The sequence below is a fragment of the Bufo gargarizans genome, chromosome 6 (genome assembly GCF_014858855.1).
Source record: "Bufo gargarizans isolate SCDJY-AF-19 chromosome 6, ASM1485885v1, whole genome shotgun sequence".
Taxonomy (NCBI): domain Eukaryota; kingdom Metazoa; phylum Chordata; class Amphibia; order Anura; family Bufonidae; genus Bufo; species Bufo gargarizans.
The window spans coordinates 29,821,759-29,849,437 of NC_058085.1; the positions used below are offsets into that span (position 1 = coordinate 29,821,759).

Consider the following 27,679-nt stretch of genomic DNA (forward strand, 5'->3'; position numbering starts at 1 on the left):
TACACACGGTCACATGCATATGACATCATCACAGGTCCTGTACCTTCTCCTGCAGCACAGCCTGATGCCTGACTTCTCCCACACGATCACATGGTCATGACATCACCAGAGGTCCTTTACTTCCTCTTGGAACACAACCTGGAGTATGACTCCTCCCACACATGATCACATGGTCATGACATCATCACAGGTCCTGTACCTTCTCCTGCAGCACAGCCTGACTCCTCCCACACACGATCACATGGTTATGACATCACACAGGTCCTGTACCTTCTCCTGCAGCACAGCCTGGAGCCCGACTCCTGCACGTGGTGGTAGAAATTACAGCCCAGGAGGCTCCATAGTGAAGGGTTGTCAGAGGAGGACACGCCCGCCCCCAGGTAAGTGGAACACTCATCACATCCACACATATAAGGCTCCACAGCCACAGAGATACACAGCTCCATCCGCCCTTAAAGGGAACCAGTCACCAGGATTTTGGGTATAGAGCTGAGGACATGGGCTGCTAGATGGCCGCTAGCACATCCGCAATACCCAGTCCCCATAGCTCTGTGTGCTTTCATTGTGTAAATAAACCGATTTGATACATCTGCAAATTAACCTGAGATGAGTCCTGTATGTGAGATGAGTCAGGGACAGGACTCATCAGGTTAATTTGCATATGTATGAAATCGGTTTATTTACACAATAGAAGCACACAGAGCTATGGGGACTGGATATTGCAGATGTGCTAGCGGCCCATGTCCTCATCTCTTTGCACAAAATCCCGGTGACAGGTTCCCTTTAAGGCCAAGTTCACACTTCAGTTATTTCCTTCAGTTACTGAGCCCAGACCAGCAGTGAAGCGACTCAGAGATCCGGTGTAATGGGAAGATCTGCACTTGTTCTGTGTTTTCACCCGCACCAGGTTTTAGCTCACAATAACTGATGGAAATAACTGATCAAATAACTGAAGTGTGAACTCAGCCTCATCTACAAACTCCAGAGAACATGAAGCAGGAGGTAAAGACGCAGCTTCTGGGGCAGACACCAGCTTAACCCTTTAAGGACACAGGGCATACCCGTACGTCCTGTGTAGTTCTGATCACTGCCGCACGGCCGGCAGTGATCAGAACGGGGTGCCTGCTAAAATCATTCAGCAGGCACCCTGTGACAATTGCCGATCGCTACAAACCGCAGGTCAATTCAGACCTGCGGTTTGTAGCGCTTATGCAAGTTTCTGATCCCTGCGGTCCGTGACCACAGGGATTAGAAACCTCAAAGTGCCTGTATTTAGAAGTTAACCCCCCCCCCCATGCAGCCCTCTGTGTTTGTGTGCCTGCGGGCGTAGCGGGAGGGAGGATTGCGGGAGGTGGGCGTGAGGCGGATGGCAGTGTGGGAGCGGGCAGAAGATCTTATTCTGAGGATGACCGAGCGGTTAAATCGGAGTGTCAGCTCATTGCTGACACTCTGATTTAAACGGCTGACATCTTTGCAGATGTCAGCCGTTTTAACCCCTTCCATGCAGTGGTCCATAGGGACCACTGTATGATGGAAGGGGTTAAAATGGAGGGAGCTGTGCCTTTGCAGCCCCCGGACAGGATGGAGTCACAGATGGAGGGAGCCCCGCTCCTCCCCTTCCCCGTCTGCTCAGTTGTGTTAGATGGGAAAGGTTCCCATGGCAACAGGACGCCTTCTCAGGCATCCTGCTGTCCATGGTGCTGAACAAATCTACGCTAAAGGCAGAGATCTGTTCAGACAAAGTGTAAGTGAAATACAGTGCAGTACCCTATATAGTGTACTGTACTGTATTATACTGACATCAGACCCACTGGAGCTTCAAGAACCATGTGGGTCTGGGTAAAAAAAATGTTAAAAAAGTAAAAATAAAAAAACACATTTATCCCTGATAAAAAATTTAAAAAATATAATTCCCTACACATGTTATATATCACCGTGTCCGAAACTACCTGATTTATAAAACTGTCATGTTACATTCCCCGCACGGTGAACGCCATAAAAAAAAATATGATGAAATTGAAATTTTGCCCACCTTACTTCCCAATAAAGGTATTAAAAGTGATCAAAAAAGTCGTATGTACGCCAAATTAGTACCAATCAAACGGTCACCTCATCCCGCAAAAAATGAGCCCCTACATGAGACAATGGCCCAGAAAATAAAAAAAACGATGGCTCTCAGACAAAAACATGATTTTTTTTGTTTCAAAAAAACGTAAAAATTAATTTTAAAAAAGTAGACATATTAGGTATCATCACGTCCTGAAGACCCTGCTCTATAAAAATACCACATGACCTAAACCCCGAGGTGAACACTGTAAAAAAAATAAAAAAAAACTGTGTCCAAAAAGCAATTTTTTTGTCACCTTACATCACAAAAAAGTGTAATAGCAAGCGATCAAAAAGTTGTACGCAACCCAAAATAGTGCCAATCAAACCGTCATCTCATCCCGCAAAAATGGTACCCAACCTGAGACAATTGCCTAAAAACTGAAAAAACTATGACTTTCAGACTATGGAGACACTAAAACATGTTTTGTTTCAAAAATATTATTGTGTAAAACTTAAAAAAAAATTAAGAAAATATACATATTAGGTATCACCACGTCCGTGACGACCGGCTCTATAAAAATATCATATGACCTAACCCCTCAGGTGAACACTGTCAAAAAAATGAAATAAAAACTGTGCTAAAAAAAACATTTGTTTTGTCACCTTACGTCACTAAAAGTGCAACACCAAGCGATCAAAAAGGCGTATGCCCCCCCACATTGGTGCCAATCTAACCGTCATCTCATTACGCACAAACTGATACCCTACATAAAACAATTGCCCAAAAAATAAAAAAAACTATGGCTTTCAGACTATGGAGACACTAAAACAAGTTAATAAATAAAAAAAAAGGTATACATTTTAGGTATTGCCGTGTCCGTAAGAACCTGCTCTATAAAAATATAACATGATCTAACCCCTCAGGTGAACAACGTAAAAATAAAAAATTGTGTCAAAAAAGCCATAATTTTGTCACCTTACATCACAAAAAGTGTAATAGCAAGCGATCAAAAAGATATACGCACCCCAAAATCATACCATTAAAACAGTCATCACATCCTGCAAAAAATGAGACCCAAACTAAGACAATCGCCCAAAAAAAAAAAAAAAAACTAAGGATTTTTTTTGTTTCAAAAATGATATTATTGTGTAAAACTTAAATAAATTTAAAAAAGTTAACATATTAGGTATCCCTGCGTCCGTAACAACCTGCTCTATAAAAATAGCACATGATCTAATCTTTCAGATGAAAGTTGTAACTATTGGCACACGGCAGCGCGCAGAAGGAAAGGAACTTGTTTTCTGACACCATGTCCCATTTGAAGCGCCCCTGATGCACCCCTAGAGTGGAAACTCCAAAAAGTGACCCCATCTAAGAAACTACACCCCTCAAGGTATTCAAAACTGATTTTTACAAACTTTGTTAACCCTTTAAGGGTTTCCTTAAGAGTTAATGGCAAATGGAGATGAAATTTCAGAATTTCTAATTTTTGTTACTTTGCTTTACAAAAAGTGTAATATAGAGCAACAAAAAATCATATGTACCCTAAAATAGTACCCAAAAAACTGCCACCTTATCCCGTAGTTTCCAAAATGGGGTCACTTTTTTGGAGTTTCTACTCTAGGGGTGCATCAGGGGTGCATCAAATGGGACATGGTGTAAATAAACCAGTCCAGCTAAATCTGCCTTCCAAAAACCACACGGTGCTCCTTTCCCTCTACGCCCTGCTGTGTGCCTGTACAGTAGTTTATGACCACATATGGGGCGTTTCTGCAAACTACAGAATCAGGGCAATAAGTATAGCATTTTGTTTGTCTGTTAACCCTTGCTTTGTTACTGGAAAAAAAAATATTAAAATGGAAAAACTTCCCAAAAAGTGAAATTCTGAAATTTTATCTTCATTTTCCATGAAATCTTATGAAACACCTAAAGGGTTAATAAAGCTTGTAAAATCAGTTTTGAATACCTTGAGGGGTGTAGTTTCTTAGATGGGGTCACTTTTAGGGAGTTTCTACTCTAGGGGTGCATCAGGGGGGCTTCAAATGGGACATGGTGTAAATAAACCAGTTCAGCAAAATCTGCCTTCCAAAAACCATACGGCGCTCCTGACGTGGGGCCGTACAGTGGTGTATGACCACATATCAGGTGTTTCTGTAAACCGCAGAGTAGGGGCAATAAATATAGAGTTTTGTTTGGCTGTTAACCCTTGCTTTGTTAGTGGACAAAATGGATTAAAATGTAAAATTTGGCAAAAAATTTAAATTCTGAAATTTCATCTCCTTTTGCAGTCAACATTTGTCGAACACCTAAAGGGTTAATGATGCTTGTAAAATCAGTTTTGAATACCTTGAGGGGTGTCGTTTCTAGGATGGGGTCGCTTTTGGGTAGTTTCTATTATGTAAGCCTCACAAAGTGACTTCAGACCTGAACTGGTCCCTAAAAAGTGGGTTTTTGAAAATTTTCAAGATTTGCATCTAAACTTCTAAAATGGCCTGGATAAGTAAAAGCGTTTTAAAGTTATCACCACATAAAGTGACACTGGCCAGGAGCAGGGGGCGTTACATAGAAGTCATATCCAGGAGATCTCAGAGACGTGGACTGGGGGAGGGAGCGTTATATAGAAGACATATCCAGGAGATCTCAGAGACGTGGACTGGAGCAGGGGGAGTTATATAGAAGACATATCCAGGAGATCTCAGAGACGTGGACTGGAGCAGGGGGAGTTATATAGAAGACATATCCAGGAGACCTCAGAGACGTGGACTGGAGGAGGGGGCGTTACATAGAAGACATATCCAGGAGATCTCAGAGATGTGGACTGGAGGAGGGGGTGTTATATAGAAGATATATCCAGGAGATGTCAGACAAGTGGACTGGAGGAGGGGGCGTTATATAGAAGACATATCCAGGAGATCTCAGAGACGTGGACTGGAGGAGTGGGCGTTATATAGAAGACATACCAGGAGATCTCAGAGACGTGGACTGGAGAAGGGGGCGTTATATAGAAGACATACCAGGAGATCTCAGAGACGTGGACTGGAGAAGGGGGCGTTATATAGAAGACATATCCAGGAGATCTCAGAGACGTGGACTGGAGCAGGGGGCGTTATATAGAAGACATATCCAGGAGATCTCAGAGACGTGGACTGGAGCAGGGGGCGTTATATAGAAGACATATCCAGGAGATCTCAGAGACGTGGACTGGAGCAGGGGGTGTTATATAGAAGATATATCCAGGAGATCTCAGAGACGTGGACTGGAGCAGGGGGCGTTATATAGAAGACATATCCAGGAGATCTCAGAGACGAGGACTGGAGCAGGGGGCGTTATATAGAAGACATATCCAGGAGATCTCAGAGACAGGGGCTGAAGCAGGGTAAAACATAAAAAGTTACTATAAAGATAGAATTCCACTGACTTCTTTCTGATATCCATAAACACAATAGAGAGGTGAATAAATCTAACGCCCAAAACCTATAAAATTCTAACTGAATAAAGTCACTAAAAATACAACTGGATAAAAATGATTCTCACTACAAGAAGAGGATCACCCCCCCGCCATAAGGATTACGAAGCAGATACAGGACAGTAGGCTGAAGTTGGCTTCTTTTTCGTCAGTTTCTTATTCACATCTTTTGTATTTTTTGTATTTTTTTAATGACCTTTGAGGAAACCTTATTGCAGAGACCAGGCCACAGGGGCAATATGTGTGAGTTATGTTGGACCGATGGATGTAGCAGTTTACTCCCAGTTCTGTAGAGCTCTCTCGGCCGGCGTGCAGTGAATGGAAGGGCAGCACCAGTTCCTTCAGGGCACACTCTATTGTCCAGTGACTTCCGCCAGATGGTGGTTGAGGTGCCCTCGGTGGTGTTTTTAAGGTGCAGGGGAGGCTGTGTCCCTGGTGTTCGTGACGCCAGCACCCTTGGGTGCAAATAGGTGATAAGTTCACACAATAAGGAGACCAGTTCTCTTAACAAACTCCCAGTACTTTACTGAAGCTGATCCAACGGTCATCAATGTGCGCAAAAGTCATTTACAGCAAGGCAGCTTCTACAATGGTTCAGGTTAGTTCCCAAAAGTTGCATAAGGGGTAGTTTTCTAAAACAATCAATCCCTTGTTCCTCCAGGCTGGAGGGATGTGCTATCTCTGCTGTACTGTGTAGTCATACACTTCTGTATCCTCTCTAGGAATACTATCTCCTGACAGGTGGCCTTTAAGTCTTTGGTTATGGTGGGCAGCCAGTAGCTTAGAATCTCTCCACCAGATGCAGAGGAGGCTAAAGCCTGATAAATGACAATTACCTTCCTTTGCCAATACTGTCCCTCCCTCTCTGGGTTGCCTGGATCTTCTGTAATCTTTCCCTTCTATGGGCTGGTACATGGAACTAACTCTGGAGTTTAGATAACTCTCCAAAATGGCTGCTGAGGTGCAGCTTTTACTCAGACATCACACTCTGCTCCTTCTTCTCCTCTTCGCTCAGAGAGCAGGGGGGAGTCAGCCCTGGGAGGTTTGTTAGAACCTCCTCCTCCCTGTGCAACTTTATGGGAACTCGGGCAAAAGCAAATTTTATATGAAACACAATAACAATATTAAGCAGTATGTTTCAGGACACTGCATTATTACCAGTAAAAAAAAGGTGCAAAGTGAACGAAGGTAAAATCAGGTGAAAGCGGCATTAAAATACAAATGACAGGCAGAAAATGGGCAGAAAAGTGTGATTTAAAGTGTGAAATTAATTCGAGCACTGATGTCACACTGGTGACATACAGAGGAATGGGCCCGCACCATATGCAGGTGAATTCACCCCAAACAGGTTTTGGGCACAAGAACAGGCAAAGTGGACAGACGGACACTGTCACTGATTTCAATAAGTAACTAGTGTTTTTAAAGGGTTAACTGAATATGGGCTGAACTGAAATCTATAAGATGTGGGGTATCACCCTCTGTATGTTGGCAGTTGAGGGGACCCTGACAATAAAATCTTTTCATCTTCCTCCTGAGTGGGCCCCTTCTGAATTTGGGCCCCAAAGCAGAAGCTTCCCCTATATCTATGTCCCTGTGACAGAGAAACTCTTTAACCCCTTTGCTTCGAGCGCCATACATGTACGGCGCTGCAGTGATGGGCAAACATGGCACCCGCTCGAGCGTGCAGCGGGCCGGTCGCGGTCATTAAAGCTTTTAGATGCAGTGATCAAGTGAAATCACAGCATTTAAAGGGTGAAAAACCCGGAACCTTGTGCTTCCAGGCTTCTTACCGGCATCCTCTGTGGCCAATGAGGATGCCGGTAATTGGTTTCAATGTGCTGGGTCTTGCTGAAGAGACCCAGGGTATTGAAACTGCAATTCTTGTTTTCGCCAGCAGGTGGCAGGGCAACATAAAAAATTTGCAATTCAGAACAATTAATGGTTCTAAAAAATCCATGATTGTTCAGAATTTTTTTTAAAAATTGATTTTGTTGGCTCAAATCCGAGCTTCAAAATCATAAAAAAGTTTAATAAAATGTTAAACATTTATAAAAAAAATATTTTATTACATTATTAATCACCCCCTTACCGTAGAATATTAAAATAAAAACATAAAAAAACTAAAAATCGCTTCTTTTACCCAAAAAAATTGTAATAAAATGTGATCAAAAAGTCACACACACTCCAAAATGGTAATAATAATCAAAACTACAGATTATTCCACCAAAAATGAGTCCCCACACAGTTCAGTAGATATAACTATGAAAAACTTATGGGGGGGGGGTCAGACATTTTTTTTCTCAAAGTCTACATTCATTTTTACACTTATTAGACATAAAACCCTATACATATGTGGTATCGTTGTAATTGTGCTGACCCAGAGAATGAAGGGCACAGGTCAGTTTTTACACAAATAGGAACAAAACCCATAAATCGGTGGCGTAATTGCGTTTTTTTTCAATTCCAACCCATTTGGAATTTTTATTCTGCTTCCCAATACATTTTATGCCATATTAAATGATGGCATTAGAAAGTACAGCGTTTCCCCAAAAAATAATCCCCATACAGCTATGTGAACAGAAAAATAAAAAAGTTATGGCTCAGGGAAGAAATAATGAAAACGTAAAAATGAAAAAACCTCTGGTATCCTAAGGGTTAAGGACCACTGTATTTCGTCATGCAGCTTGTTAAAAATAAATCTATTCAACTGCAACATCTGTGTGGTCGTGAGTAGAGATGAGCGAATATCTAAAAAATTCGATTCTGGCAGTTCGCCAAATTTCCCCCCAAAATTTGATTCTGAATCCGAATTTATCCGAATTGCGTTAAAAAACAGCTATTCCTGGCTGCGGAGAGCCTGTATAGTGGTGTAGAACACTGTCCATTGCATAAAAATGCATAGGGAGTGAGTATGACGCGCAGATGACAGGCGTCGCTCTTAGAATCACTGAACACTTTACTTATTTGGTCAGTTACGTGTCTGACCATTTGCAACACCAGCTTCCACGCGACTATCATCGTCGCTACTTGCCTGCCTACCTGAGGAAGCAGCGGATCTCTCCTCCTCACCTGTCTGTCAGACACACTGTACCGTAACATTAACTGCAAGGGTAAAGGAGCAACAGTGTCAGGCCACAATTTCGCACTAACTCCGCAACTACTGATTGACGCATCAAATTAAGTGTAAAAGAATTTGAAGACCCTAAAATGTGCAGTATCAAAACAGGTTTGGGTCAAAAACACAGAACAGGTGCAGATCTTTCCATTACACCTTATCTCCGAGTAGGCTACACTACTGGCTGGCTCGCAAAAAATGATAGAAATAACTGAAGTGTGAAGTCACTCTAAAGTGTGTAGGATCCGGCCGCTATTTCACACCAACTCCGCAACTACCGGTTGAGGCTAACCCTTTTCGGGTTATCTGTGGCTTTTTTTTTTTCTTAAGCCCGAAGAACGTGGCTTCTTCACCCGTGCAGCATGCCAGACTGCACTGTCCCTAGCGCCTGTCATGTCTCTCCCTGCACTAAGTTCACTGTAAAATGGCAGAGACCGGGCATGAGGAGGCTATTTATAGGACTGTGACCTCCCAGGGGCTGGCTGGCTGCTGAGTGGCTGTCTGCATTGCATTGTGGGTGCTTCCTCATTCTCACTTTCACTTTGTAAAATGTGCAGCAGCCATTTTAGGAAAAATGTGATTCGTTACCAGGATTTTTAGAGAAATTCAGATCGAATGCCACTTCATGAACTTTGATTCCCTCATCTCTAGTCATGAGGAGCTGTCAAAAACAAAATCTGCCAACCCAATGTCTGTCTAGATAGTAATAATAATGTAATATTATTTATGTATTGTCAACATATTCTGCAGCGTTTTACAATTACCCGGATAACATAGAACCTGTAGAATCCTCCACTGCTCCAGCACTGAGGCTCCTGTGGTCTCCCTCAGTCTGTTTACATCACTGCAGGGACAACATTGGTTGGAACTCTGATGGCGGTATATATATCACCTGATTATTAACGCTTAGGATGGTCTATAGTGGTTGCGTGCTGTTCATTCTGGCATTACTGTTGACATCTTTCATTCGCTGTAGGAAGGTGTGACATACCATGAAATTGCTTTGCTTACACACATGGAATGGCCTTGACTAAGCTATTAAACTCAGAACACAACATCTGCACTTTATTATCTCCTTCAATGTCTCCACCTGTTATCTCCAGTAATTGTATCTTACATCAGATTCTTTATGATTTTACATTGTCTCATCTTCATTCCATTCAGGTTCCTACAATATAGGATCCGCTCAGTGGATATCTTCTATATAAGATACTTCTACGGATTTACCTGACAAGAATGGACAGGAATAAAATGGCGGAGAGTATAATAAATCTCACCCTAGAGATCCTCTTCCAGTTTAGTGGAGAGGTGAGATATTCTGATGATGTCACATTGCATCATCTTATCTATGTTGCTAACAGATGGACATGACTGGAGAGGTGAGGGATGCTGGAGATGTATGGAGTGATATTTATTACTGTGTTTTTCCATAACCAGGACTACACAGTAGTGAAGAAGACCTCTAGTGAGAGCTGTCAGGCCCCTGTGTCTGAAGGATGGGGAAGAACCCTAAGCCCAACCCTGATACATGAGGAAATAAATAGAGAGAAGATCCTGGAACTCACCACCAAGATGATTGAGCTGCTGACTGGAGAGGTGACACTGCTGGGAATGCTGGGACATTATACAGGAAGGCTATGCAGGAATCTAGGTGATGACTGTATCATTGTGTTGTCAGGTTCCTATAAGGTGTCAGGATGTCACCGTCTATTTCTCCATGGAAGAGTGGGAGTATTTAGAAGAACACAAAGATCTGTACAAGAATATCATGATGGTGGATCACCAGCCCCTCACATACCAAGGTAATAGACCTGACTAAATACACACATCCTCTCATTATCTGTATGTAAGGAATGAAATCAGTTACTGGATGTGTTTCCTACAGTTAAGGAAGAGATAAGAACACCGGAGAGATGTCCCAGTCCTCTTCTTCCACAGGATGATCAGGTAGATGGAGATAAAGTCTCATAAAATGTTCCCTATAACCTGTAGAAGACTTTGTAGATCTCGTGTCCAATGTTGTTTTATCCACCATTATTATATGTTTTATGTTACATAATGAATAAGGTGGAGATGGAAGGATTACAACTGATCATAGCTTTCTGGTTCTTCTCACAATTTTCTGCCTATGGAGACTTTTAAGTTGACCTCCTCTGTGAACTGCTGCAGACCTTTTGTAGTTGCACAAGGGTTAGACTACAATTTTTGGAGCAGTCCTCAGCTTACACCATGTGATACTAAAAGTTGTCAACCATAATTGAGTTGTACCCAAATTTTCAGCTTTTGCCTGTCTTACAATGTATCTATAGATATCTAAGAGGCTACTACCTTCCTATAACCTGCCCTGCCTGGGAATTTTAAACATAGTAGCACAATTCACTAAAAAAGGAGTCCCTTATACTATAAACTGTGATATGCAGGGTACCCACAGGGCATCCAGCAAGGGCAACACTTACACAAACAATGTAATATTATATATACAATTTAATGTCAAGTGTGAAATATAAGGGTAACCCCCCCATACAGGAGACCTGCAGATATTTGGGTCAGATAAGTCCTGTTCTCTGGTCATTTTTGGGCAACATTCTAATTACTGATCTTCTCTGGTCATATAAAACCTTCTACACGACTTCTCCAACCGTCTGATGACTTCTACAATTTTTCTTTCACAGCTTGTGAATCCGGGTGAAGATCTGAACAACATTAATCCTACAGAGACATATGTGAGGGGCGATGAGCAGAGCATAGAGGACCTTCCTACAGATAACCACCCAGGTGAGTAGTAACCACAAAATAAAGCAGAAAAGACCCCCAGATTGTACTTCTTCACTGGATACAACTATTTTATGGTTCATTTTTAGGTTCTGTGCAGTGTCCCAGGGGGTCAGTAGTGTATGCTGGGCTTTGTAGTGCAGATTGACCACTAACCTGGGATCCACTGTCGTCTTCAATTGGGGCAAATACTGGAACAGGCAGGTATTTAACAGTTCGTGACGCCAGTGTCAATTAAACGGTGACACGCCGTGTATGGTATTGTAAAAGAATGAAGCAAGCATAGGATAGCCAACAAAAACTGGAACTTTTACTGAATATCAGTGAATACAGCTGGTTCTTGGGAGTACAGTATGGCCGGTCTTAGCAAGGCATTATACAGAGTGTTGATTACAGGGGATGCAGTACAGGCGGCTTTTCACACTATTCCTGACTGGTCCTGCTACATGTCACTTTCTCTCCAAGGTCTAAGGCCCTTTATCTGGCGTACCCTTGAAGCTGTCCTTATCTAGTACCTCCTCTGTTATCTTGAGTACCTCTTGCTTTATCTGATCGGCCTCTGTGGTATTCTGTGTCTTCAGGCTGTTTAGCTAGGCCCTTCTGACTTCTATGCATATGGACTCAGGAGGAAACCCTCCCTGCACTGAGTCTGGAAACTTCTCCCTTCCTGAACTAGGCCCTAGCCTATTTATACTGAACTGGGGGCTCCCTCTGCTGGCTGTGATAAGGATTGCCAGTAACCGGCCTGACTGGCTTAAAGGGAACTACACATTCAAATCTAGCAGTGTCGGGTAGCCTACCCGTATGCTGCACACCCCCAGACTTTGACGTGAGTAAGGCCTCGTACTCACACACATGCCTGAACCAACATAAGCTGATGCATAATTTAAACATTACATTATAAATATAATAAACAACAATTTCACACAAAAATATAACATTTGCAATAAATGACGCAAGGAAAAGGGGCGTCTTCTTTCTTCTTGGGCGCAGCCGCTGACCTGGCACAGCGGACTTAAGGTGAACCAGGTTAGTCTATTTTTCTTGACTGAAGTATAATAAGGAACTACACAGGGTTTCCCCGTGGGTGTAGAACAGGCAAGGGCTCACGTGGAGGAGTCCATTCTTGCGCACAAACATCAAGCAGGCTATTTCCGATAGTAACTGTTCGGGAGGAGACACCACCAGCATAGTCAAAGTCTCTTAAATGGACTGGCGGACGTCCCCTGGTCATCCGGGTGGACCTTCTCAACACAGGGGTTTCCTCTTCCCTTAGCACCGAGGTAGAAGAGGGAGTAGCAACAGGAGGATCTCCATCCGTGAGACCTTGGTCAGGAACAACGGGAACAACAGGAACAACAGGATCCACTGGAGGGGGAACTGGATCCGGGGCATCTTGAACCGGCTCTTCTGGAAGTAAAGGTACAGTAGGTGCCGGAGCGGGCACCAACAAGTTCAACCATGGTGTCAGAAGCCAATGCATGGGATCAGCGTCATACCTTAGATTACGGACAGCCTGCATAGGATCCTCGGGCTGTGTTGATGACTCTGACACAGGGGGTTCAGATATAGAACTCTCGGCACTGGGTTCTGGTGTCAGGCAGAGCTTTAACCGGTTTCGGTGTACAATTTGGGATCCCCTGCCCTCCCGGGTGATCTCATAAGTGTGAGTTCCAACATTTGGGATTGCAGTGACAACATAAGGACTTTGCTCCCATTTACTGTCCAGTTTACTGGTACGGCGGTTATTTTTTAACCATACCACAGCCCCTATCTTCAGGGGTTCTGCATGGGCTGCTTGGTCATAGTCTCTCTGCTGCCGGTCTCTAGCATAGTCCATACGTTCCTGAACAATAGCTTGGGCTGTATTCAATCGCCTTTGGTGTTCAGCAACCCAGTCGGTATTAGGGAATGGGTTGATGCAATCAGGTACGAGTACACCCAAGGAGTGGTCAGCAGGCAATAATCCTTGGCGCCCAAACATCAAATAAAAGGGGGTATACCCGGTGGAACAGTGTATGGTATGATTGTATGTGAACATGAGCTGTGGCAACAGATTAGGCCAATCTCCCCTGGTTTCAGGAGGCACGGTCCTCAGCATCTCTATCAAGGTCTGATTCATTTTTTCACATAATCCATTACCTTGCGGATGGTAGGCCGTCGTCCGGATCTTCTTACAGTTGTGCAGGCGGCACAGTTCATGGAACAGATGGGACTCAAAAGCAGGACCTTGATCGGTGAGGATCTTTTCTTGACAACCGTAGGGCAGGAGGAAGTGTTTCCAGAACAGTTCGGCTGTAGTCTTGGCCGTCTGGTCTCTCACAGGCACCGCTACAACAAACTTAGTGAAATGGTCAATAATAGTCATAGCGTACACATACCCTGAGCGACTAGGCTCCAGTTTCACATGGTCGATGGCGACAAGTTCAAGAGGACGAGTACTTACAATGGGTCTCAGTGGTGCCCTCTGATCATGGTGTTCACCTCGTTTCAAGGCACAGGCTACGCACTCCCGACACCACTTCTCCATGTCTTCTCTCATGCCCACCCAGTAAAACCGCTGGCGGATATTTGCCTCAGTCTTTTGGACCCCGAAGTGACCGGATTGATTGTGGTACATCTCCAACACCATACCTGCATCTCGTCGGGGTATGAGAATTTGATGCACTCTTTCGTTGGACACTGGGTCTAGGCTTCTCCGTAGCAACAGGCCCTTTTGTATGAAGAGTTGATGGCGCTGTCTCCACAGTTTGATGAGCTCAGGATCTGTACTCTTACGCCGAATCCTCTCAGGGGTTCTGCCACTGGTAATGAAGTCCAACAATTCACCCATCACTCTACTTTCAGACTGTAGTTTCACCCACCTTTCTTCTTTGAGTTCCGGCCTACTGGAGGGTGAAGGAACTGCAGCTCTGTTACTGGTAGCCCGAGCCTGATCCTGTTGAGCAAATTTATGGTAGAAGGCCGGCATTTCTACATCTTCCCAAGCATCTCGCACATCATCAGGAGCTGTCTCTGTGGGAAGTCTGGATAAAGCATCAGCATTGTCGTTAGTACGTCCAGCGCGATATTTTACAGAGAAATCATAGTTGGCGAGACGAGAGGCCCATCTTTGCTCCAGAGCCCCCAATTTAGCTGTATTTAGATGTGCCAGAGGGTTATTATCAGTGAATGCAATGAATGGGGTAGCGGCTAGATAATCTTTGAATTTTTCCGTCACTGCCCACACTAATGCCAGGAATTCTAGTTTGAAGGAACTATAATTCTGGTCATTTTTCTCAGCTCCTTTCAGGGAGCGGCTTGCATAAGCTATCACTCTTTCTTTTCCCTCTTGAATCTGGGCTAACACAGCCCCCAGGCCTCGCTTGCTAGCATCAGTATACAGATGGAAGGGCTTGCTGTAGTCGGGATAACCTAACACGGGAGGCTCGGTCAGTTTCTTTTTTAACAACTGGAACGCTATCTCTCTCTCTTCATTCCACTCAATGAGCACTGGAGTTCTAGGACTTTTCTTGGGCTGCCCCCTCAAGAGTTCCTGGAGAGGATCGGCTATTTGAGCAAAATGGGGGATGAAACGTCTATAGTAGCCGGCAAAACCAAGGAAACCCCTCACCTCTTTGACGGTAGTGGGCACCGGCCAGTTACGGACAGCCGCTAACTTATCAGGGTCAGGTTGTACGCCCTCTCCGCTTACCACATGCCCCAGGTATTTTACCGCAGGTTTGAGCAAGTGGCATTTAGATGGCTTTACCTTCAGGCCATATTTGACAAGGATTTCAAAGACCTCTGCTAAGTGTTTCAGGTGGTCTTCATATGTTTTTGAGTACACAATGACGTCATCTAGATACAGCAGCACTGTTTCGAAGTTTTTGTGACCCAAACACCGCTCCATTAGTCTCTGGAAAGTTCCTGGGGCATTACATAACCCGAACGGCATACAATTGAATTCGAACAGGCCCATGGGAGTGGTGAAAGCAGTCTTTTCCCTATCTGCCGGGGCCATGGGTACTTGCCAGTAGCCACTGGTCAAGTCCAATGTGGAGAAATAGGCAGCGGAGCCCAGAGCAGTTAGTGACTCTTCAATGCGGGGCAGTGGGTATGCGTCTTTGTGGGTTATTTGGTTAATTTTTCTATAGTCCACGCAGAAACGGATACCACCATCCTTCTTCTTTACAAGGACCAGGGGTGCCGCCCACGGGCTACGACTGTCCCGGATTACATTAGAGTCTTTCATCTCTTGGATCATTTCTTTTACAGTCTGATAAGAAGTAGGCGGTAAGGGTCGGTATCTCTCCTTGATAGGAGGATGAGAGCCAGTAGGTATGGTGTGTTGTATGGCACTAACCTCTCCATAATCAGCAGCATGTTTACTGAAGGCCTGGTGGTGCTCTTTGACAAGCCGTAGTATCCCTTCTTGTTGATGTTGGGGGGTAGTCTCGTCCCCGACATGTAGCTCTTCCCACCAGGGTACTTGTGACTGGGGCACCGGCGGACATCCGCTGACTGCAGCTGGCGGCTTTTCTGTCACTGGAAGACGGATGATGTCTTGGAAGAACACCTGAGAAAGCTGGGCAACAGGGTAATGCTTAGTAAGCGCCACAGGATGATCACTCAGGTTAATCAGACGGACAGGTACTTTACCTTGGGAGACGTTCACCAGGCACTTGGCAGCTCTCACATAAGGGTAGTTCTCCATCTGGATTGGCTCCACCAGGGCTGGATAATCTTGGCCTTGGACTCCCAGGACAGCACGACACCATAAGAGAGTTTGGGAATTAGGAGGCAAAGTCACAGGCCTATTATCACGAATCTTGGCAGTACAAATTTCTCCTTTCCCGTTAGCAAACCTCTGCTGGGCACTTAACACAGTGATAGTCTTTTGAATCACCCTCTTGGACGCAGAGGAAGCGGTGGGCAGAGTCTGATGTAATACGGCAAGTATTTCAGCATAACAGTTTTTGAAGACATTGGTGCCTAGAATGACAGGATGTCCTCCTCTGTCGCCGGCCTGTACTACTATCACCCCCTGTTGAGGCAAGGTGACTTCTCCCACCTGCAGGGTGGGTTCCCAGTATCCATGGATCTTTACCGGTTTGCCATTGCTGGCGATAATCTCTACCCAGGATTCAGGCGGCTGGGTCAATTGATTGGTGTCCCAGAATCTTTCAAAGGCGGGCAGCTGAATAGTAGTGACCTGAGACCCAGTATCTAATAGGGCTTCAAAGGGGACCCCGTTAATCTCCACATTGATTTTAGGATGGGATCCTACATACCGTGGCATCCAATTTGGATCTTTTGGACCTAGTGTTCTACCTCCCGAGGGGTGGTCCTCAGCCTCAGGGGTTGCCCGTTTAACTGCCAGCAAGTGGATTCTGTGTGTCCCATCTTTTTGCAGTATGTACACACGGGCCGCTGGCGACCCCTATTGCGCCTCCCAGGATCCCTGGGGTGAGTCTCTTGGTATGGAGGTGAGAACGGCTTAGAGGGTGACAGGAACTCCTCTTCTGACATCATAGGTTTTTCCCATTCCTCCATTTTTCTGCACACTCTCTCTAGGCTTTTAGTGAGGTGATTTACTTGCTCTGTCAGCATGGCAATAGTATCGGTAGCTGTAGCTTGAACAGCTTGACCGGCCTCAGCTCGGTTAATGATAAACGGTTTTGACCTGCAGGCTGATAACTCAGGTGGGGTGCTCAACTCTGTAGATACTGCTGACCCCAGAATTTTTATAGCCAGTTCTTTAAAGTCCAGAAAGGTACTGTTGGGGTGTTGGGCGGACAGCATCTTTAATTGGGTCCTTATTTGCTCACTAGCCACTCCAGTAATAAATTGTTCCCTCAGGGTCTGATCCTGGTTATCAGCTTCCTTGGGATCTATCTGGATTACAGCCCCCAAAGCCTCCTGAAGTGATAGGGCATAGTCACGGAGGGACTCACCGGACTTCTGTTTCTTGCCAAAGAAGTGCATCTTTATCTCTGAGGCAGTCCTCGTTTCAAAAGTGGCCCTGAGGCGGGTGAATATCTGCTCTAGAGTACTCCTTTCAGCAGCAGGCCAGGATAATACCTCTCTGCGGGCAGCCCCCTCAAGTTGCGCTAGCAAGATTTCCATTTGCTGATCGGCATTTATGGGGTACAGTTTGAATAAGGCCAGCAACTTTTCTTTAAAGTCTCTTAGGGTATGGGCCTCTCCGTTATAGCGGGGAAACCATGGGGCCCCAAAATAGTAAGGCATGGTAAAGGGCATCATGCTGGGGGCTATAGGATGATTAGGAGCCGCAAGCTCTCCCGGGTCCGGCCGCTCGGCAACTCCCGGATCTGACATGTTAACTTATTACGAGGTGGCCGCTGGTGACTAAAGGGGCCGGAACAATCCCCTTCCCTCCGGATACAAGTTCTTACCGGAATCGCCGGGTTCGCGCAGGCCAAATCTCGTGAGACTCCGGACGTCCTGTGTACGCGGTGACGTTGCTGACGCAGGAAAAGCAGGGCCGCGGCGGTGCGATGATGAAGAGGGGCGGGATTCTCTGTGTCTTTGAAGGGATCCGCCCACGGAGGTCCTCAGCAGCGCGGGAAACTTTACTCCAGGCGGCCGGTGGCCATCTTGATCACGATTCCCTGACAGCAAGCAGGGTGTTGCAAAGTCCAATAAATCACAGTCCACAAATACGATTTTCCCTCTGGGGGTAGCGCAACACAGTACAGCGCCTCTGATTCCTCCTAGGCACAATTTTAATCCACCGGCTTGGAAATAAAGGGTTACAGTCTTTGCCATACGGTGGTGAAATAGTTAAAGCACACAGTTCACACTTCTCTGCACTGTAGAAGTATGCGGATCCTGTTCGTGACGCCAAAAAGAGCGATGCAGTGTCCCAGGGGGTCAGTAGTGTATGCTGGGCTTTGTAGTGCAGATTGACCACTAACCTGGGATCCACTGTCGTCTTCAATTGGGGCAAATACTGGAACAGGCAGGTATTTAACAGTTCGTGACGCCAGTGTCAATTAAACGGTGACACGCCGTGTATGGTATTGTAAAAGAATGAAGCAAGCATAGGATAGCCAACAAAAACTGGAACTTTTACTGAATATCAGTGAATACAGCTGGTTCTTGGGAGTACAGTATGGCCGGTCTTAGCAAGGCATTATACAGAGTGTTGATTACAGGGGATGCAGTACAGGCGGCTTTTCACACTATTCCTGACTGGTCCTGCTACATGTCACTTTCTCTCCAAGGTCTAAGGCCCTTTATCTGGCGTACCCTTGAAGCTGTCCTTATCTAGTACCTCCTCTGTTATCTTGAGTACCTCTTGCTTTATCTGATCGGCCTCTGTGGTATTCTGTGTCTTCAGGCTGTTTAGCTATGCCCTTCTGTCTTCTATGCATATGGACTCAGGAGGAAACCCTCCCTGCACTGAGTCTGGAAACTTCTCCCTTCCTGAACTAGGCCCTAGCCTATTTATACTGAACTGGGGGCTCCCTCTGCTGGCTGTGATAAGGATTGCCAGTAACCGGCCTGACTGGCTTAAAGGGAACTACACATTCAAATCTAGCAGTGTCGGGTAGCCTACCCGTATGCTGCATCTGTCTTTCTTTTTCTCAGCATTATTTTCACAGATTCAGTTAAAATTCTAATTTAATATGGATGAAAATGTGATAGTGTTACAGGTGATCGGTCATATGGGCGCAGCTTAGTCTGAATCAGTTGAATGGGTCTTAGCTGCAATGCCAAGTACATCCACTATTTAATCCACGGCGCTGTGCTTGATAATCTGTGAGGAGGCCACGGCGTGCACTGGAGCTCTGGCGAACCCTGATGCTTCCTAAGACAGCTGATTGGCGGGGTGCAGGGACTCTGACCCTGCACTGACCTAATATTGATGACCTATCTTGGAGAAGCCCTTTAATGAATTGCAAATGATAAAAAGTGGAAAGAATGTATTTAAAACCACTTTATTTTAACCTGGCTTCTATGTCCCTCCCACATACCACAGACTGAACCCGGGTGCTGGACAATTTCATCATCTGCAGATCTTCTCCACTCCTACTACTTCCTCTGTTATGATAACCTTACAGCTTGTCATTCCCGGCATTACACTCATCAAATTGGAAATTCCATGTCCCTTCTGCACTCTCTCAAGTTTCTTTTTATAAAAATCATGTCACATTTTGCCTCCGCCCTTGAATCCACAGCAGATTATAAACCTTGAGCAAATTCTGGATTGCAAATAGGTAGATATAAAAGGAGGAATCATCCTGGCATGTACTGCCTGGTAATGGAGCTAAATTCCTTTCCTTCTTCCTATGTATTGCTAGTGACTACTGTATTTGATTCTCATCCTGACCACACTCCTGCCTTGTCTTTTGAATTGCATATCAGGAATCTATTTTCTGTCTTTGATCCTTGGCCACGTTTCTGAACATGCTCTTGTCCTTTTGACCAGATGTATTTTGACTGAGCTCCTAGTGACGACACTTGGCTCTGTTACTTCCTATAATACTACTGCATCAGCTCTACTGTCACCAATCTGTGACTGCAGATCAAAACCTGAGGATCTTCCATCAGAAATGTCTTTACCCCAGACCCAAACATCACAGTCATTACTACGACTAGAACACAATTCACACTGAGGTCTCTCATGCAGTCTAGTGTGAGGCTCTTCTAAGCGCTGATTCCTAACTGCAGACATTACGGGCTTTGACTGCTTTTCTTATATACTGTTTTTAGATTAACGAGAACCTTCTAGTAAAGGGGGTGGAATAGAGAAACTCAGCACAAACAGATACAAAGTTACAACTCCTGTCTCTCATAGAGTTGCTTTAGAGCTTCAATGATTCTCAGGGGCAATGACTCAACAGTTTTTCCGTCAAAAACAGGTTTTCAGACATAATAACATAGCAGCATCTGCCATTTAAAGGGTCAGTCTGTCTGGGTTTTGGTGGCATTTTTCCCTCCAAAAAGCTTTTCTTCAACCCTTATAGTAGCTTCTCATTATTAGCTAGAAAGTCCAAAAAGTCTCTTTACTGTACAAATTCAGTGTAAATGAGCAGAGTATATCACAGCATATAAAGTGCAGTTACAGTATTATGCAGTATAAATCATTGCAGGTTAATCCTTAAAAAGGGAAATTAACTACGGAGTTGATGAATTTGTATAGGGAGAATAGGGGTAACATGTGTAAGTAGTTACTCCAAAAGCCAAGTCTGGAGAGGTGACAGGTCCTCTTTAAAAATACAATGTCTTGTAAACAAGAGTGGCAGTGGGCGAGTAATGGAAAATGAAAGACCTGTGCTACATCATCCACAAGTGAGAATGTGGGTGGCTGTAGCTGTTTAAGTCGTCAGTATTAGTAGTAGCAGGCCACAGATCTCCCTCTCTTCCAGTAGGTAGCAGAGTATTATTGAGGAGGATAACATTGTGCACTGGATGGCTCACTCATCATCTCGGTCACAGCAGGATGATGCTGTTAACTCTTAGGCTCCATTCACACGTCCGTGGTGTGTTGCGGATCCGCAACACACCCGCCCGGCACCCCTATAAAAATGCCTGTTCTTGTCCGCAGCTGTGGACAAGAATAGGACATGTTCTATCTTTTAGCGGAGCTGCGGACCCGAAGATCCACAAATGCGGCACACTGTGCTGTCCGCATCCATTCCGTCCCCATAGAAAATGAATGGGTCAGGATTCAGTGCGGGTGCAAATGCGTCAACTCACGCATCGGCACCCGCACGAAATCTCTGCCCGGTGTGAATGGACCCTTAGTCTGATACTGAGCCTTTGAACCAGAGTTCAGCACATTTTTGTTGTTCCACCTCCATGCCACCCCACTGAAGCTTTTTCTTTGCACCATAACTGTCTTCACTGCCTCCTCCTAGTGGAACTCCCCCCCCCCCCCCTAAGAACCAAGAACTCCCTGAGTGCAATGGAAGACTCTGAATATAGTTTTCCTCTTGAGTTGTGTGAGAACAGTTAGTGTTTCGACTGTCATGAGGCATAAGCTGGAGGTTCAGTCGTACCTGGACTTTGCCCTTTTTTCTCCACATAGCCTGTCCCCTGACTCCATGGACCTCTCAGAGGAAGATTCGGACAGTGGCTGGAACTGGCCCAGTTTGATATGTGTACTGTGTTGATCAGCCTCCAGTGCAGGGTATTCAGTGCGGCAGGTGGTGTCATCACAAGGAAGAAAGTGTTTTTCTTGTAGTAACATAATTTTCTTTCTGCCAGAGGAAAACATTCCCCCATTTTGCCTTGGTATAGTGGGTCTAAAAGCATGGTTATCCAGTAATCATCAGACTGCTTGATGTCAACGATACACCCGTCACTGCATAAGCAAGAGAGCATATAGTTGGGCATTCTGGCCAGAGTGCCTGAGGAAATGCTTCTTTCTGGCTCAGCCTTTCTGTCGCTGCAGGTCCAGAAAAGCGTTGCTCACTATGTAAGAGTGACTGAAGTGCTGAGACAGTCTCCTGGACTTAGCCAGCACCATGCGCTAGCCACTGTACTTATTTCAAAGTGCTGCACCACTAGGTTGGCGTCCGCCATGCAGGTAGCATGTGTTATTTCACCCAGGTTCCAGGAGGCCACAATCACGCTCCCATTTTTGCTGACCACCTTGTCCAGTTGGAGTCCTCAGGGTGGCAGCCAGTGGGATGTTTGCTACTTGATGTACTTGCCCAGGGCAATCGGCTTCAACACGGCGTGGCAATATTTGACCTGATCCATGTGATAGGAAGGAGGGGCAGCAGGGCAAGCGCCCTTACACCCAGCTGCTGTTGGGGACGGAAACGTGTCCACTGAGGAAGAGGAGGCGGCAGCAGCAGCTAAATGCCTGGTGTATGAGGCCAACACAATCATGGGGGGGAGGTCAGAAGGACCTAGCCTTGTTGCGGGGGTACTGCCTCACTGCTGCCAGAAAAAACATCGGCCCAGTGTGCCATGAAACACATGTAGAGTCCCTGCCCATAAGAGGGACTGCTCTTATGGACAGAGACTGTACCATGGTGTGAACATTGCAGCACAGCAAGAATCGTAGGGAGTGGCCCATGTTGTCCGCCACTTGAGAGTACTAACAAGGATGGCTTTTTTGGAGAAATAATGCAGGTTTGGAATCTTCCAGCAATGCTGAGCACTCGCCATTAGCTCCCTAAAGGCAGCAGACTCGACTAAATGGTATGGAAGCAACAGGACTACCAGCAACTTGGCCAGGTGGGAATTAAGCATGCTCATCATAGGATTGCTGGGTGCATAGAGCGGTTTCCTAACCATGCATTCTGTAATTGAATGCTGACGATGGAGCGGAGGAGGAGGAGTCTAAGCTAGAGAAGGAGAAAGGCATGATGAAGATGTGAAAGATGGAATACTGCTTGTGGATGCGGCCTGGCTGGCACAAAGGGGATCGGGAGAAGGAGGGAACTTCTGCTGCAGTGGCTTGCTTCCACATCTGTTTGCCCACGGGATGCGGTGATACCGCATCATGCGGTTTGATAAAGCTGTGGTGCCTATGTTTGGGTTTGCCTGCTCACATCATATTTTGCTCTTGCACAAGGCTGTGCTTTTGTCTTCCGGCAGCATGAAAAAAACTGCCAGACGGGATACTCACACAGCAGAGGTAGAAGCAGCTGAGCTGGGCTAATCTCTGGCAAGTTTTGGGCCTAACCCATCCACAGCTTCAGCGTCATCGCCAGAATACGAAGCAGACATGGACATGGCTGTTCTTTAGGAGGTACGTGACCACTTCTCCTCTGATGTTGCCACCTTCTCAGCACCTGGATCATGTTTCCAGGTTCTGTCCAGCACACAATCGTCCTCAGAGTCCTCACCCTCCTTTTCACTTCTATCAGACTTTGGAATATCATGGTGGGTTCTCTGCCATCCTTCCCTTGCTCTGCCTTGACGGCCACTGTCGCTGCCCTCAACATCAATACCGTGGCTACTGGGGCCACTTGTACCACCACTCACATGGCTATGCCTGGGGTCTGCGGCCTCCTCCTTAGGACAGTACAAACACTGACTGCTCTCATACAAGTCGTCAACAGGGAGACTCTTTTGACTGTCTGCCATAGAACATGGTGGGGGTTTCTTGCAACTTCTTCGGAAAAAAGAAGCCGCCCATCTAGGCATGGACAGGGAGGACTTCACTGAAAGCCTCTTTGGGGCTGCAAGGAGAAGCTGGAGGAACAGTGTGACCTCTAGCTCTATGGCACGGTGTCAGGCTCTGAAGTAACCTCCATGTCCTCCTGCTGCGACTGAGAGGAGCCATCCAATCCACAATCTCATCCTCTTTCTCCTCAATTATACTGCGGTCTACCAATACTACAACCACAACTTCTGGCTGGATAGTTGGTGCTGCTACCACCCACATTCTAACATTGTGCACTACCCTGTGTATTGGTGTAGTAAAAACGTAAATATGCTGCTACTTTGAATATAATCAACAACCCCAAATCCCCCAAAAATGTTTTAATAATGTGTGAAATAGGGAATTGAATTTGGGCCTAAATTCCTTATCACCCCCAGATACTTTTGTGTGCTGGCCTGTGTATCGGTGCTGATCACCTATATGCTGGTCTAATGAAATTGAAGAAGTAGTAAAAAAAATTTACATTTACTGTGTAAATAGAATTCACAGAAACGCACCACTGCGGACTTCTGATAGCAGGCACAGTCATCCACAGGTCTTCTCGCAGCTGCATTACTTCTCCCTATTCTACACAACACACACACACACACACTTTCTTCTTTGGAATCCCTAGTCTTTCCCTTCACTCTCCCTGGCAAAAACCTTGATTGATTTCTGACTCTCCCTGACTCCCTACGATCATTTTCCTGGCAGACATTGTGTGTGACAATCACCCTCATTCACATCTTGGCACAGAATTGCATAAATCCATGAAAAAAAGGATGACTTTATGGTGTGCGACATGCAGATTGTTTATTTGAGAGTGACAGGACTGAGATTTGGAAAGGCCTCGGTGTGCACAGTGTCCTAGCTGCAGTGATGATTATAATGTTCGTATCAATTGATTATTCTTTGGCACTATATGTGATTTGTGTAATTGGAAAGAGCTGCAGGCTGAGGACAACCATTTTTAAAATGAATTGACGTCAATGAAGCTATTCACATGGCTATTTACAGTGAGTAGTAGTTGTGAAAAATAGGACATGTCGTATTTTGTCTGTTTTCACTGCCAGATGGGCCCCATTTAAATCAATGGGACTGTTTTAATGGCCATTAGACAGGAGTGCACTCGTTTAACGGCCATTTAAAAAGGGTACTCTAGTAGACATTGGCCTTATCCACTTGCGCGCACAGAGGCAGTTGTTCCTCTGTTGATGCTGAACGACCTGTGCTACCAACACAACACCAGATATTTCCTACCTGACGGTCAATAAAGACCCCAAGATCTCCTGACCCAAGTGACTATTTCTGCATATTATCAATAATTATATCTCAAGGAAAAAAATCATGTTGAGAATCTCCCCAATAGTCAGTGACAGCTTACTGTGCTTTATAGTGGCCCTTCTACTCACCTTCCTCTCTCCAAGTCCAACTCCTTTACTGTCATCCATTATAGCCCAGGTCTCATTCCCCGGCCTGCACTCTCCCCAGCATCAGGTGTGATACGGTGATGTCATTGCACCTGCTGGGAGTGGAAGAGCGCACAGAGCAGAGATAATCCCCCGGCCTGTGCGCTCTGCTCAGCTAAGCAGGAGAGATAACATCATGTCTGCTGCTAGGAACATGATGTGCTCGGTATTACTTTTTAATTTTATTCATAGTACAGGAGCTTCACTGATATAAAGGGGGGCACTAAGGGACAGCACTACTGCGGGGGGGGGGGGGGCACAATGTGTTGGGCCACTAAGGGGCAGCATTATTGTATGGGGGCATAACTACTGTTCTGAGACATGAAGGGGACAATCTACTGAGTGTGGACACTTTTTGATCATCAGTACTGTGAAAAGGGCACGAAGGGGAAATTCCACTGTGAAAGGGACACTGAGGGGAGATAACTATTGTGTGGGGAACTAAGGGGGCATTCAGCACCTCTTGCTCAGCGCTAGAAAATGTTTTATTTATATAACTTTTAAATGACTAATTGGGTGGCGGTTGCACGGAAGTTTCTCAAGGTGGGGGCCGACCATTTCTACTTATGCCCCTCGGTCTACTATTAGATTGTGATCTGTTTGGCCATCACTGTTTTAGTCAATTGATACTTGAATTTTTGCGCCATGCCTTGTACTTTCTGTGGATTATTTTTTTTTATACAGAAATTTTATAAAATTTCAATAGAATTTTATGGTAAATTATTCATCAATAATGTGTTTTATTGTTGGCAGATGACTGCACTGGGATCTCAGAGAAACATCTGGTATCTTTAGATTTTGAAGTAGATGATCGTGGTATCACACAAGATACAAAAGGAGAGCATTCCAACATCCAAGATATACCTTCATCCAATCATAGAAAAAAAATATCATTTGATCCTTTTAAACAGGTCCGATCTTCTAATTCATCACAGACTGTAACACAGAATAAAAGTTGTAAAAGAGGTGTTAAACATCAAACAGCTCACGTAAGAGGGAAGCTATTTTCATGTTCAGAATGTGAGAAATGTTTTACCCGTAAATCATCTCTATTTAAACATCAGAGAATTCACACAGGGGAGAAGCCGTTTTCATGTTCAGAATGTGGGAAATGTTTTACCCAGAAAATATCTCTATTTAAACATCAGAGAATTCACACAGGGGAGAAGCCATTTTCATGTTCAGAATGTGGGAAATGTTTTAGATGTAAATCAGAACTTGGCACACATCTGAAAACTCACACAGGGGAGAAGCCATTTTCATGTTTAGAATGTAGAAAATGTTTCAGATGTAAATCAGAACTTGTCACACATCAGAGACGTCACACAGGGGAGAAGCCATTTTCATGTTCAGAATGTGGAAAATGCTTTTACAGTAAATCTTCTTTTGTTCTACATCAGAAAACTCACACAGGGGAGAAGCCGTTTTCATGTTTAGAATGTAGAAAATGTTTCAGATGTAAATCAGAACTTGTCACACATCAGAGACGTCACACAGGGGAGAAGCCATTTTCATGTTCAGAATGTGAAAAATGTTTTCATCAGAAATCAGCTCTTGATACACATCAGAGAATTCACACGGGAGAGATGCCATTTTCATGTTCAAAATGTGAGAAATGTTTTACCCGTAAAACATCTTTATTTAAACATCAGAAAAATCACACAGGGGATAAGCCATTTTCATGTTCAGAATGTGAGAAATGTTTTATCCATAAATCATCTCTATTTAAACATCAGAGAATTCACACAGGGGAGAAGCCATTTTCATGTTCAGAATGTGGTAAATGTTTTCCCAACAAATCAGCTCTTAATAGACATCAGAAAATTCACACAGGGGAGAAGCCATTTTCATGTTCAGAATGTGGGAAATGTTTTAAACAGAAATCGGTTCTTGTTAAACATGAGAGAAGCCATCTTCTTGTTTAGCCAGTTAGTGACCTCCTATGTGTTTTTTATGGTGGTCACTAGTGTTGGGCGAGCATGCTCGGCCAAACACTAATTTTACTCGAGCATCACAATGCTTGGCACATCGCGGTGTTCTGCCGAATACCACGGGTGCTCAAGCGCGATGCTCGATTCTCCTCCTCGTGCATTTGTTGCCTGCTACGCAGCCAATAAACGTGCAGGTAAGTATTTCCATTCACTGTAATGCCGTAGCCATGTTGGCTACTGGCATTACAGTGATTGGTTTGCCGGAACGCGTCATCGGGTGCTATATATGACACGTGTTAGGCTAAATCTTAGGGCTCATTCACACGACCTTATGACTTTTTCGGTGTTTTGCGGCCCGTTTTTATCGGATCCGTTTTTTGTTTAAGTAGTGTTTCCGGTTCCGTTCCGTTTTTCTTTATGGCATATACAGTAATTACATATAAAAAAATTGGGCTGGGCATAACATTTTCAATAGATGGTAATGCAGATACGGAACACATATGGAGTACATTCCGTTTAGTTTTTTTGCAGACCCATTAAATTGAAAGAAGACACGGAATGTGATTTGTGGGCAATAATAAGACATGTTCTATCTTGGAACGGAAAATCGGAAATACAGAATGCATACCGAGAGCATTCCATTTTTTGGCCTATACAGAACACAAAAAACAGCCCATATGTGAAACACAAAAAATGTTTGTGTGAACGAGCCCTTAGTCAGGTAGAGCAGAAGGGAGAGAGAGTTCCAAATTATTATGGCAAAT

General features: G+C 44.9%; 1 protein-coding gene across 2 annotated transcripts; it reads left to right on the top strand.

Moving 5' to 3' along the window:
* Positions 1–247: 247 nt before the first annotated feature.
* LOC122942512 (zinc finger protein 501-like) lies at positions 248–27,193 on the top strand. Of its 2 annotated transcripts, XM_044300177.1 has the most exons (7): positions 248–380; positions 9,796–9,939; positions 10,069–10,227; positions 10,310–10,433; positions 10,517–10,578; positions 11,304–11,406; positions 25,738–27,193. In XM_044300177.1, the coding sequence occupies exons 2-7, from the start codon at positions 9,868–9,870 to the stop codon at positions 26,907–26,909; spliced, it is 1,692 nt and encodes a 563-aa protein (XP_044156112.1). In that variant the 5' UTR covers positions 248–380; positions 9,796–9,867; the 3' UTR covers positions 26,910–27,193. The 2 variants fall into 2 exon arrangements, with proteins under 2 accessions (XP_044156112.1, XP_044156113.1); XM_044300178.1 differs by lacking the exons at positions 248–380; positions 9,796–9,939; positions 10,069–10,227 and adding an exon at positions 10,007–10,010.
* Positions 27,194–27,679: the final 486 nt, after the last annotated feature.